This window comes from Lithobates pipiens, unplaced genomic scaffold, assembly GCF_037356315.1.
Source record: "Lithobates pipiens isolate NorthernLeopardFrog02 unplaced genomic scaffold, aLitPip1_a1.2 Scaffold_18, whole genome shotgun sequence".
Taxonomy (NCBI): domain Eukaryota; kingdom Metazoa; phylum Chordata; class Amphibia; order Anura; family Ranidae; genus Lithobates; species Lithobates pipiens.
The window spans coordinates 441,893,024-441,907,307 of NW_027507758.1; the positions used below are offsets into that span (position 1 = coordinate 441,893,024).

The 14,284-nt window shown below is 39.9% G+C and overlaps 1 protein-coding gene across 3 annotated transcripts in view; it reads right to left on the reverse strand.

Moving 5' to 3' along the window:
• The window catches only part of MED12L (mediator complex subunit 12L), a 740,921-nt gene that overhangs the window by 44,752 nt on the left and 681,885 nt on the right, over positions 1-14,284 (reverse strand). For 2 of the 3 annotated variants that reach the window (XM_077488156.1, XM_077488155.1), the window contains 2 exons: positions 11,833-11,986; positions 141-203 (listed from right to left, as the gene is read on the reverse strand). In XM_077488156.1, coding sequence (XP_077344282.1) covers positions 141-203; positions 11,833-11,986 — 217 coding nt within the window. The remainder of the gene's footprint in view (positions 1-140; positions 204-11,832; positions 11,987-14,284) is intronic. The other variant, XM_077488157.1, reaches the window with a different exon arrangement.

The window sequence follows — 14,284 nt, forward strand, 5'->3', positions numbered from 1 at the left end:
TACACTTTGATTAGATCAGTTCTAAAAATGTGTCACAGTGGAGTGCGATTTCATATTCTGATCCTAAAATAGATATTCTTTTTTTGTTTATACTGTAAAGATACTTCAATATAAATATGAAAAATATACTCTGTACTTACCAAAGGCTGTTGTGCTTGCATGGCTTGAAGACCAATGGCTTGCTGGGTCTGTTGTTGCTGCAGCTGAAAAAATGCATAAAAAAGTCTTTAGACACCAACATCTTTTAATTCGCCCTCCACATATCACAAATATTGACAGTAACCTAATATGATGATCTGCTGCCTGCCCTGACTTTACTACCATCTTCAGGACTCCACTATCAGACTGGATCTCAGAACCGTTTACTGGATCATGCTTGCCCATGGCATGTCGTGACCTTGGACTATCACACGGATGCTCTCCAACAGTGTCACAGGCTTGGCCCCAGAAGATGCCACGTATGACGAAACATATTGGGCGGAGCGACGTGCTGACACCATCATGTCCTACATGACCCCAAAAGTGCGGGTGTATTTGTTTGCTGGCAAGCAAATGATCTGATACCATTGGATTAATTCCCCTATCATCAGCGTGTTCCAGTGACTTATAGAATTCCTCATCACTCACCTCACACTGCAGAGGTTTATCTGTAAGTGTACTCTAGAAATAGATGGTCTACTTTATCTGGTAAGCGCCCCCATTAATAAAGTGATGGGTGTCACGGGAGGATTTTTTTTACCTTTGGTGGTGGAACTTCTTTGAAGTACTTCTCCTTTTTGGATTCTCTCATATATAATCATGTGGATTAACTTCCTGCACACCTTTCAGAACTGATCACAATTTATATAGATGCTACATGGACATTTTGATTTAAATGTGGTTTATTATTGTGTAAGATCACTGATGTTGATTTACATTGTTTTATGTGTTTTTTTTTTTTTTATTTGCTATTTCACATTTGATGGTTCATATACTGGTTAGCGCAACTTTGTTTACTAGAATGATTGGAATGCCCTTGGCCCTGATTCTTCAAAGTAAGCAATGTAAACTCCTCAGCAGAGAAAAGGTATGGGTAATTGCATACTGATCTCACGGTAACACTAGGGCATCTGTTACATCTGCTGCCAGGTCCCGCGTGCTGGAGACAAATCTGTACAACTTTTTGTTAAGCTAAGAAGTTAGCAAATCCACATCTGGCATCCCCAAAACAGACATATGTCTTGGAACAGCTCCTGATAAAGGGCCTATTGCCCTGGGTCTAGACATTGTCTGCTGAGAAAATCTGCCTGCCAACTTTACACCCCAGGAATGTGCACTGCAGAGATTCCTGGAACATTAAACTCTGCCCAGGACAGAATATACCCTTCCTCCATTGCCACTGCAATACTCCAGCCACTCCCTGATGATTTATGTAAGCCACAGTTGTGGCATGGTCCGAATTAATTTGGACCAGATGACAGCTCAGAAGGAGGGTCAAATGAACTAAAAACAGGAGAATTGCCTGTAACTCTAGAATGTTGATTGGGGCCATTGCTTCTTTCTGAGTCCAACAACCCTGTACAGCAAGAGGTCCCAGAACTCTGCCCCAACTCAGAATACTGACATCATTTGTGACAATCTTCCATTGTAAGGGGAGAAAAAATTGCCAGCTGAGAATACTGGGAACAGAAGCTATCATGACAAAGAATTTTGTCCGAGGATGTAACCCTTCCACCTTATTCAGAGACAGATTGGATCTGTTGCACACCACAAGAATGTTCTATTGCATGACCCTTGAGTGGAATTGAGCAAATGGAAGGTAGATATCATCAACGCCAGTACCTGCATTCCACTCTGCATGGATTACTGATGCTGAGACTGAGATTGCTGAACCTGACTCTGCTTTGTCAAACTTTCCTTAGGGCAGGAAGTACTAATGATGACTTCTCGATGTTCAGGATCCATCTAAATTCCTTCAGGCGATTGACACATTGGAGTTCAAGGCCAGGGAGGTCTGCCCTTGCAGCAAGAGATTGTCCAAGTATTTGATGATTGAAATACCTCAGAGACAAGGAAAGTCAAGAACTGGTCCAAGCACATTTGTGAAACTCTCTGGGTAAAGGCAAGGGCAAAAGGTATCAGGAACCATGAATCAGACGGAGACAGAAGTACAATTAAATCACACTTGTTTACAAAAAAATAAATAAAAAGGTAAATAGAAAAAGCGTAGTCAAAGCATAGCTAGAGTCCAGTAACCGGGTCGAGTAGTCAGCCAGGCCAGAGTTCAAAAACCAGATCGGGTAATCAGCCAGGCCAGAAGTCAGGGATCCAAGTAGAGCAGCAGCAAGCAGAATAAGGAGCCAGAAGGGATGTCAGCAAGCCAGTCTTTAAACAGAACCGCAGGAGATAGTTACTTGTGATGTGACCAAGGCGAAGGCAGAGGTGAAGTGAGCTGGACAGCTTTAAGTAGGCAGGCCAGACGAGTATGTTCAGGAACAGCTGGTAGCTGTGGAGAGAGATGAGAGCTGGCAATTAGCCGACAGCTGAGCAGCCAGCCCAGAGAAGGAAGGGTTAAGCCAGCCCTGACAAAAGGAAATGCAAAAGATGATTGCCAGCCACAGCAAAAAAACTAATAACCAAACAGATTCCATTCAAAACTTATGAGGATGTATGAAGCCACTGATGGTCTTTAAGTCCAAAATGGGACTAAAACCTTTTCTTGGGCTTTGGAATGGTGACAGCATTGAATGAACACCTTGAAATCATTCAGCTGGAGAAAATAGACCAAAGTCCCCTGATTCAACTACCCCTTAATGATAGAAAGTCTAAAGTTGTTGATATAGTAAGATGTGAAAGCAAGAATTTTACTAAAGCATTTGATACTGTACCTCATGGGTATATAATCTATAAAAAAAAAGGTCTGGAGTTGATAAAATTGTATGTACATAGGAAACTGGTTACATGAATGGGTTCACAGAGTAGTAATAAATGACTCATTCTCTAAATGTTGTGAGTGGTGTGCCCCAGGGTACTGACTGGGATTTAATGATATTCTATCTGTTTATTAAAGATATAGAGATTGGAATTAAAAGCTTTGTTTCAGTGTTTGCTGTTGATGCCAAAATATGCAGGAAAATAAATTTAGCATCATTACAGTAAAACCATGGTTGGGCAGCTAGGCAGATGAGGTTCAGTATTTGAGAAATGTAAAGTTATGTACATGGATGCCAAAAATACACATGCAAAATACACATTGGAAGGGCTTCCCTGTGAGAAGTGGTGGAGATGCCAAGCTGCGGCTAACTATCATGCATTATAAATATAATACTGTATACTATAGTATACTATTTTCTATATAATACTGTATATTTAAGACATAAATAAAAAATTCTACCCCTTTACAAAACACTGGTTCGGCCTCATCTTGAATATGCAGTTCAGTTTTGGTCATCAATTCTCAGAAAAGACATTGTTAAATTAGAAAGAGCTCAGTGAAGAGCACCAAAATGAATATGAAGTATGGAAAACCTGAGCTATGAAGATCAATTAAATAGATTACAGTTATTCACTCTAGCAAAGTCCTGTTTAAAACACAAACAAACAAACATGTTATACTTACCTCCTCTGCACAGTTGGTTTTGCACAGAGCAGCCCAGATCCTCCTCTTCTTGGGTCCCTCTTCGTTGCTCCTGGCCCCTCCCGTCTGTCAAGTGGTGCTATGTGGGCACCCAATCTGAGTCACAGCTCCCTTTGTCCATTCAGTCATGGACCCCTGAACCTGCCCGCTCTCTGCCCTGATTGGCTAACTGACTTTGGCAGCCTTGGGAGCCAATGGCACCACTGCCGTGTCTCAGCCAATCAGGAGGTGAGTCCCAGATGGCTAAGACACTGGTGGACATCGCTGGACAGAGATGGGGCTCACGTAAGTTATCAGCGGGTGCTGGGGTGGCTGCTACACACAGAAAGTTATTTATCTTATTGCATAGAATGCATTAAGATAAAAAAACTTTCTGCCTTTACAACTCCTTTAAGAGTACATACTGTATGATTACAATGTACAGATATATCAAAGGTGACTACAGTAACTGTAGTAAATGGATTACAGAAAGGTCACTGAAAAGGACATGCAGCCATAATTTGAGGTAAGAAAAAGGAGGTTGGTGCAGAATAAAAGAGGTTACTACCATCCTACAAACAACAGGGATCAGATAACGCTGGGGCTTTCCTTTTAAACTGTCAGTGATGCACAATGGTTCTACAGTTTATAACATTATTGCGAGAAAGGAGCTTCTTGTGAAACTGGGCTTGCTGAGTCCCGAGCCCCCTGTCCATCCTACCACAACTCCAAGATCATCACCTATCTGGTCAACTCCCGTTACACACCGTAACCAAAGAGACCAAAGGAGATGGCGCCAATCGTCCCATGAATGAAGTTCTTCATATGGAAGGGATCTTCCAAAGATATTTTCTCCCTTGCTTGACCACAGATTACCACACGATTAAGCTAAAGGTTTCTCCCCATTGTTTCAGTTCACAAGGTTTGAAGAGGAGGAATAGTAGAGAGGGGGGAAGACTTTTTTCTTTTTGAAGATACCTTTTTTTTGTTTCTTTCCTCTTCTCTGTTTTGGAGCTAATATTGGCAATTATCACTGGACGCTACCCAGTTTTCATATCAAGTTTTATGATTTATAATAGATAAACATCTAAGTTTGAACCCCCTCATATACCAAATTTACACCTCTGTTTTGAACTACCGCTGACACTCCCCGTTGGGCGTGATATGAGACATTGTTCACACATATTTTTGACACCCTACCCCCCTTCCCCACCCCCCTTTTTTTCCTTTTTTTTTCTCCTCCTTGGGTGTTATTGGACTCTTATATTGCTGTGTTGGGAAGACCCTTTATTTACAACTTTAAAAAAAAATTTTGGGGTACTTTTCCTACCTTTAAGCATATGAAAAATGTTATGTTTCTACAGGCTCAGCATATCCGCTGTCGTTGGTTTGACCCCCAACCTACAGCAGTGGCTGACTGCTGCACCCTCCCTTTGGAGATGCGATGTCAGTCCCCGCTGGTGGGTTCAGGACAGGTATGTCCTCTAAGTTCTTTTGCACGGTCATATGGCACTATGCCTTATGACCCCCTTTTTTTAATGTTTTGATCTTCTTATATTTTTTCCTAGCCCTTATGGCACTGATTATTTGTTACTCAATCTACGGAATCTTCACTGTACTACTTTACCCTCCCTACTGTTCAAATTATGTGGTATATTTAAGTAGATTACACTATACTATCACTCTACAGGCATTTACGTGTTATTATGGCACAGGTACAAAACTACTCAGGTATCAGAGGTGTTCTATTTGTGTTTTATTTTATATATCTCAGGGAATATTCAATATACTTACCAGTCCTAGAGAATATATTTTTCTGAATTACTAATGGGTCTCAAAATCCTCTCACATAATGTTCAGGGTTTCAACTCCCCACACAAACACAAAAAAGCCTTCCAAAATTATAAAAGACTAAGAGCCGACATAATACTGCTACAAGAAACCCATTTCTCAAATACAAACCACTCCAAATTCTTCGATAAATCCTACAATCAATCATACTTCACCACATTTCATAACAAAACCCGAGGTGTAGCTATTTTTGTCCGTAACTCCATCATATTTGACATACAAAACATCTACAAAGTTGAGGACAGCAGATTTATAATTATCAAAGGCTCAGTTAACAACCGATCATTGTCAATTACATCAGTATATGCCCCCAATGAATCTCAAAACTCCTTTTCAAAATTTTTTGATACCCTTGACTGTTATAGCTCCCCGCACATGATACTAGGAGGTGACTTAATATGGCGGCCCACCCTGCTCTTGATAGAAGCAAAATAGTCCCCTCCTCTAAAACATTTTCTAAAACCATGAACCGCACCCTCAATAGACTCCAATAGATTCCTGGAGAGCCCACAACATAGCATACACCCACTTCTCTCACCCTCACAATTACTACGCTAGGTTAGATTATATCTTCTGCACACCTATACTACTTGCCAACTCGTCTAAAGCACATATCCATCCATGCCCATGGTCTGACCATGATATAGCCTCTTTTGTCACATCCCATGTAGGAATGTCCCCAAAACCATTCAACTGGCGCTTGAATGACTCTCTGCTATCTGACCCTTCAAACATTCAACAAATTTCTACCCACATAGAGAACTATTTTAAAGAAAACTCTACTGAAGAGACTCCTCCTACCTCACTTTGGTCAGCCCACAAAGCTGTGCTGAGATCATTTGATTAGTATAGTGGCAGCCAAAAACAGAGAAAGACTTACAGAAATCAAGTGCCTGACTAGAGATCTTGAGCAGCTATATAAAAAGTTAAGCTATTCACCTTCCAGTGAACTGACTCAACAGATACAAACCAAATGTCAAGCCTTAGACATAATCCTATCCCATATTAGCTCCCTACTTAAGAGATGGTCCACCCATCATATTTCCTTCCTGGGAAGAATCTGTGCAATTAAAATGTCAATCATCCCAAAACTTCTCTATTACTTTAGAGCCCTCCCTATCAATGTCCCCAAAACCAGCAACGGTACAAAGATTTGAAAAGACTATTGTCAAAAGTATTGGGGTGCCTGCCTTTACACGCACATTAACTTTCAGGGAATCCCAGTTTTGGTCCGTAAGGCTCAATATTGAGTTGCCCACCCTTATCAACTATAACAGCTGCAGTCTCCGCTCTAATACCTCTCAAAGGTGTTCTATCAGCTTGAGGTCAGGACTCTGTGCAGCCCAGTCAAGTTCCTCCACCCGAAATTCACTCATCCATGTCTTTATGGACCTTCTGCCTGTCCTGTCAATGAGCTTCTGCTGTGTCCAACTACAGTGGGAGCGGGTCGCCAGTGGTGCGAGTGCGCACCTCAGACATGAAAGAAGCCACAACGTACAGGCACGTTCTTTCGCGCAGCCAGACCACCCTGCCACAATAAATGTGCAGCGGGTGTCCAGAACTGGTTAAACTGACTTCATCTGCAGATCAAAGTTCATCCCTTTCATCTGTAGATGAAGAAAAACAGTAAGATACAAAAAGAAAATGTTTCTTCTTATCTTTCGGCTGAGCAGCTGAACAATGTTGTTGATAAACATTGACTGGCTCCTTTTTTTTTTTTTGACAGCTCCAATTGCCAGGAACTTCAGATTACACTTCAGCTATCAACAGGGAAACCCCACTGAGAGCTAAATGAGTCATCCATTAAGGACGTGGTGGTCCCTCTCCTTAACTGATAATTGCTGGCTTTTTTTTTTTACATTTCAGCTGTTAGTGGGGGGAATGCCACTGTCAGCTGACAGAAATGAGCCTGAAAGTATTGGTTTCAGGTTTTGGAGCATTTGCACGAGTACTGATACTCGTGCAAATGCTTAGTATCGGCATGTGTGTGTATTTTGTTTGTTATGTCTTTGCAAAACAGATGTGTTTTAGAGCAGGTCATTTTTACTGTTTAGCTTAAAAAAAATTTGGGGGGGGGGGGATATTTTTCAGTGAAATATTTTTGATGTTGTCAATGTTTGTTGTTTGTAGGTTGTTACTTTAATTTAGATTTTATTGTCTGTGCGCCATTATTTTGCAAAATCTTCCTCAAAATGCCACCCATCTATGCCCATTAGTGCCCATCTGTACCACCTATCCATGCCCACCAGTGCTGCCTATCAGTGCCCGCCACTACCACCTATCAGTGCCCACCAGTGCCGCCTATTAATGCCCATCAGTGCCGCCTATCAATGCCCATCAGTGACACATATCAGTGCCACATATCAGTGCCCATAAGTGTGGCATATTAGTGCCTCCTCATCAGTGCCCATAATTGCTGCCTCATCAGTGCCCATACGTGCCACCTCATCAATGCCCAACAGTTCAGCCAGTGCCCATCAGGGTTGCCTCATCAGCTTACATCAGTCAAGGCGAAAAATTACTTTGTTACAAAATTTCCTGACAGAAAAAAGTAAAAAAACTTTTTTTTCCCCAAAATTTTTGGTCTTTTTTTTGTAAAAAATAAAAAACCCAGAAGTGATTAAATACCACTAAAAGAAAGCTCTATTTGTGTGAAGAAAATTATACCCAAATAATTTTTTTTTATAATTTTCTTGTGTAGCATGATCGTGCAATTATCATTCAAAGTACAACAGCGCTGAAAGCTGAAAAATGGCTTGGGCAGGAAGGGGGTGTTAGTGCCTGGTAGGCAAGTGGTTAACGGCAAATCCACTCTGCAATTCAAGTGTACTTGCTGTAAATCTGAGGGGAAGCACTGGTGATTTTGTCATCCAATCACGTAGAAGCAAAGATGTTGTTTTTTTATTTTCCTTGCATGTCCCCCTCGGATCTCCAGCAACTGCACTTCCAAATGCACTTGTAGTGCAAAGTGGATTTGCTTTTAGTAAATAAACCCCAAAGTCCAAGATACCTAATAATTTGGGGTATACACAGCAAAATGCTAGCGTACAATTTACCTAATGGGGAAACTATTTAAATTGACCTGTGTGTCCCCAAGGAAAGAAATTGATATGGTTTTACCCTCACTTCCTGTTTGGCTATGTGACAGGAAGTGAATACATTTGAAGGAGAAACTGACAAAATTTGTGAGGTGTCTTCACCCTAACTGGGTGTGTAGACATCCCAAAAAACTGACAAAACGTCTAATCCTTCTGAACTCTATCCCCAAGCAAAAATAAGAAAGGATTTCATTAAGTTTAACTTTGCAAAGACAAATTCCTAAGTTCAACAGTGATGCATGTCAATGGCCCATTTAGACCTTGTTTAATAGAAAACACCAGTTGACTTTTACTAGAAACATTTGTCAGTCCAGTCCTGGCAATCTGAATCTGCTTTACTATCAATTTCCATAAAAATTGGGTTCCTGCAGCTAGATGTGCAACTGCTGTGTGCATGGAGGTATGTACCCGTGGCGCATATCTGGTTCCCGGAAGCGGTGACCAGCACACAGGAATTACATCACGCCTCTCCAGGAAGTTGCTTGTACTGCTGCTAATTTTTTCCCACCACCATGCCCCGATCAGTGTTGTCTGAGGAAGAGATGATCCTTAATTACAAATTAAGATAATTTTTTATTTATTTTTACATGGGGTGGTGTTTGTGTGGGTCATGTGTGTATATTGAAATGATTTGGCCTCAAAACACACACCTACTTCCTGTGTACAGATTCTCTTCCGGGCCAATGTATATTGCTTCCTGCTTCAGTGTGTATGTATATATATCTATATTTCTATAACTGTAGGTTCTTGTGTCCACCAGCAGAGAGAAGTTGGGTAGATGCCACACTCCCAATTCTGGAGGCATAATAATGGTCTAGCATAGGGGTCTGTCATGCCTAGTCATGTCTGTGAATGCCAGATTTTTACAATGCCTCATGGGATGTGCAGTTCCGCAACAGCTGGAGAGCCATAGTTTGAAGATTCCTGGTCACTCTAGCATGTCTTGGAAAAAAAAGGTGTTTTTTCATGTGCCTTGTACAGTATAATGCCCAAGAAATATCGTTTGGAAAATACAAGTGGGTCATGGCACGTATACATTCCAAATTTGCCACTTAAGATGGTCATGCACTTTGCAATCTGAATAGCCGATCTCTGTACAACTAGATATTTAGGCAAAATAGGTAATAGGAAGAAGTACTTAAATAATTAATTCAAATTATAGGAGATCAAACAGGTTTTTTGCACTAAAATCTGATTTCTTTAAGTTCTAACTGATTATAGTGTATGGTCACCTTTAAAGATCAAGATCTGAAAAAAATAATTTATTGGGTTTAGAAACACTTCTCTGTTCTATTTAATGTATTGAAAGATTTGGGTAAAAAAATAAAAAATAAAAAAATAAAAAAAAAACACATTTCTAAGATATATTAGAAGAATTAACTGAGCACACCTACTAATTGCCTAACAAGACACATCCAATGAGGTGAAATTAACCAATTGTATTGGGCGTTTGCTATTATCAATGAGAAAACTGCAGTTACCCTAGTGACAGTTGCAGTTTACATATGCGGGTATATCTTATCGCTATTTGTGCTTCAATGTGAGCCGTTTCGCACATTCGATTAATGACTTTTCTGGCACACCAATTAATGTATGAACTGGTGCAGTGCCTTCTTCTTACTAAATCACCCCCAGTGTCTGGTCTTTGGTCTTGGATGTGCCTAGTATCCATTTCTTTTGTAGACATCAGTATAATCTTAGTTTGCTTAATTATCATCAACTGAGAACCTAATGGATGATAGAGAAATATATACTGTACAAAAAAATTCGGACGCTGTGTAAAATCTACATAAAAATAGAATGCAGTGATTTGCAAATCTCATGATCCATATTTAATTCACAAAAGAAAATAAAAAACATAGCAAATGCTTAAACTGAAAAAATGCACCATTTTTAAGAAACAAATAAGGTAATTTTGAAATTGATGGCATTAACACGACTGAAAAAAGTTGGGACAGGGCAAAAAAAAAAAAGCTGTCAAAGTGGTGCTAACAACAAATAGCTGTTGAGCAGTTAGAATCGTCTATCAGGCAAGAAAGGTACAAGGTTCCTCTCCCAAAACTCCAGCAACTGGTCTCCTCAGTTCCCAGATGATTACAGGGTGTTGTTAAAACATGAGTAGATGTTGTACCTTGGTAAACATGGCCCTGTCCCAACTCTTTTTGAAACACGTTTCTGTCATCAATTGCAAAATGACCTTATTTTTTTTCCTTAAATGGTACATTTCTCAGTTTAGACATTTGATATGTTTTCATTCTTATTTAATTGACATTTTTCATGAAAGAAGGAATTACAATTCACAGAATATAATCTATGGGATTTGCGAATCGTTGCATTCTGTTTTTATGTAGATTTTACACAGCATCCCAACTTTTTTGGAATTGGGGTTGAATTTTTCTCAACTGTCCCTCATCTGAGTTAATGTCCCTCTTTGGAATAAAACACCTCTATTTTTCTTTTCTCTCTAAATGTCCCTCTTTTACTCCCTGTTGACACCAGTGTGATTTGTCATTTGACTTGACAGTTCCAAATCGCATGACAAGTCACACCCCATTGTCGACAATTGAACCGTTAAAATTGCCGCTCCTTGTGTCGCAGTGACGTTGAAAACTTTTCCCACACTATTTTCTGCTGATTTCATTGCAACTTGCATAAACTTCTGTTAAACGAAGATGCAAGCCACAATGAAATCGAAAGTGCAAATCGCAATGATTGATATAAGTTAGAGATCTATATAAATACGTATACTAGTTAACTGTAAAAGTTTTATATGGCATTAAACATTTCATCCATCCCACAGATTACTGTACTGCTACTTTTAAATGTTAATATAAAGGAAAAGTGATAGTAAAAAGCCTTACATGGTTTAAGTGAGTATTCTTGCACTTTAACACGTTGTGGGCTATGTGACCAGGGGGGTGGCAAAGCTGTGTCCACTGGCTAAATGTTATTTGTTAAAAGGTGTCCCCCTTTCCAAGCTATGTATTTCTATTCAGTTTCTCACCAGTCATTCATTTGGCTACTGTATATAACCAACTTTGTAATTTGTTAACTGTAAAATATACAGTATGTGTGCTCTTCAAGAATTTGTACCCCTTAATAAACAAGTTCAATGTAGATATTTCATTTTAGACTGTATAAAAATGCCAAGTAAAAAACTGAGTACAAAAGATTTACATTAAACATTAATGTTTCAAACAGATGGATTTAACGAAGCTGCGATTTTTGCTGGCAGTGCTGGGTGACTTATTGGGAACTCTTAATGTGTTAACAGTCTGTTCTTTCTACCTGTACAAGCCTTTGCTGGCGCATTTGCTGCTGTCTTTGTCTAGCTTGCTCTTGATTAAGTTGCACTGAGTTAATGTTCGTGTGAGGGACTTGGGTGGTTCCTTGCTCAAGACCTCCTCCAACCAAAGCATTCTGCAAAGCTGGATGAGTAAACCTGGATGAGAAAAACATGTGAAGGTTAATATTGTTGAAGCTTCCAGCACAGTTCCTGTGCCTAAGCATGTAACATGCCTTGAGAGACTAACTTAAGCCATTTGCAAAACAGCTGTCACTCACACTTTCTGAGCTGAAATCAGGAGGAATGTCTACACCTCGTTTGCCTCTAGACTATGCTATCTTAATGAATAAAACAGGTCTACTAACATTAACTTCCAAATTCCTAAACAGATTCTAAAATAAATTTTGGTTCTACAAGAATGAGTTAAAGCACACCTGTAGTGAGGAAACCAGCACTTTACAAAGATAACCCCTGGATAGTCTAATGCTGACCATACACTATACGAAAAATCGGCCGATATTCAGCTATTAGACCATTCGTTTGTTTTTTCGACCAGTTAATAAGCACAAAATCGATAATTGTTTGGACTTTTTGAGCCGAAAAAACAAAGGACAAGTTTGGAAATTTTCTGCCAAACGAACGATAAATTGAAAGGTTAATGTGTTTCCCGTCCGAACTGTCTACACTAGGTATATGTAAAAAAACGAAGATAAAATTAATTTATTTATGTCCACTGAACCATTTTTCGGTCATTACATGGTGGCTGCATCATTTGCGCTCACGGCCGAACGTTCGTTTTTCAAAATTGGGTTTGCCCGATTTTTCGTATAGTGTATGGTCAGCATGAGACCAAAATAAACCTTTCAGACACCTTCAGAAATCATAAATAAGTTTATTAATACTGACAGTTGAAAGCTGTTTGGTGGTGTTGTACACATAATCACTGCCATTTGCATTACCTTGTTACATTAAAATACAGAATTTTTGACTTACCTGTAAAATCCTTTTCTTAAAGTACATCACAACACACGAGAATTGTATTCTTAGACCATTGTATTCGTAATTGGACACATAGCAAAGCTAAAACCCAACCCTTCATAACTGCTCCCATTCTCGCTTTAGTTAGCAAACAATATACAGTGGGGAAAATAATTATTTGATCCCCTGCAGATTTACTAAGTTTCCCCACTTACAAAGAAATTAAGGGTCTATACTTTTTTTTATCATAGATGTATTTTAAATGATAGAGACAGAATGTCAACTAAAAATCCAGAAACACGATACAAATGTTAAATAATTATTTGATGCCCTACCAACCAGCAATAATTCTGGCTTCCACAGACTGTCTTCAGTATGTGCTCATGTGGTACACAGATTAGTCCTGTCAATTTAAGAAGGTGCTCCTAATGACCACTCATTATGTGTATAAAAGACACCTGTCCACAGAATCTCTTTCTTCCATTCAAACCTCACAATCATGGGCAGGACCAAAGAGCTGTCAAAGAACGTCAGGGACAAGATTGTAGACCTGCACAAGGCTGGAATGGGCTACAAGAATATAAGCAAGAAGTTTGGTGAGAAGGAGACAACTTTTGTAACGATTATTCACAAATGGAAGAAATGAAATATAACCATAAATTGCCCTCAGTCTGGAGCTCCATGCAAGATTTCGCCTCATGGGGTAAGGATTAACAAAATGACGGATCATCCCAGAACTACACAGGAGGGGCTTGCGAATGATATCAAGGCAGTTGGAACCACAATCACCAAACAAACCATTGGTAACATAATAAGCCACAATGGATTGAAATCCTGCAGCGCCTGCAAGGTCCACCTCCTCAAGAAGGCACATGTACAGGCCTGTCTGAAGTTTGCCACTGAACATCTAAATGATTTAGAGAAGGATTGGGAAAAAGTGCTTGTGGTCAGATGAGACCAAAACGGAGCCCTTTGGCATTAACTCGACTTGCCGTGTTTGGAGGAAGTAAAATGCTGACTATATCCCTAAGAACACCATCCCCACAGTCAAGCACAGAGGTGGAAACATTATGCTTTGGGGCTGTTTCTCTGCTGAAGGTACAGGCCGACTTTGTTGCATTAAGGGGTCAATGGACAGGGCCACGTATTGTAAAATCTTGGATGAGAAACTTCTTCCCTCAGCCAGAACACTGAAGATGGGTCATGGATGGGTCTTCCAACATGACAATGACCCAAAACACACCACCAAGGCAACAAAGAAGTGACTCAAGAAGAAGCACATTAAGGTCATGGAGTGGCCTAGCCGGTCTCCAGACCTTAATCCTATAGATAATTTATGGAGGGAGCTGAAACTTCAAGTTGCCAAGCAACAGCCAAGAAACCTTAAGGATTTAGAAAAGATCTGTATAGAAGAGTAGACCAAAATCCCTCCTGAGATGTGTGCAAACCTGGTAACTAATTACAAGAAACGTCTGA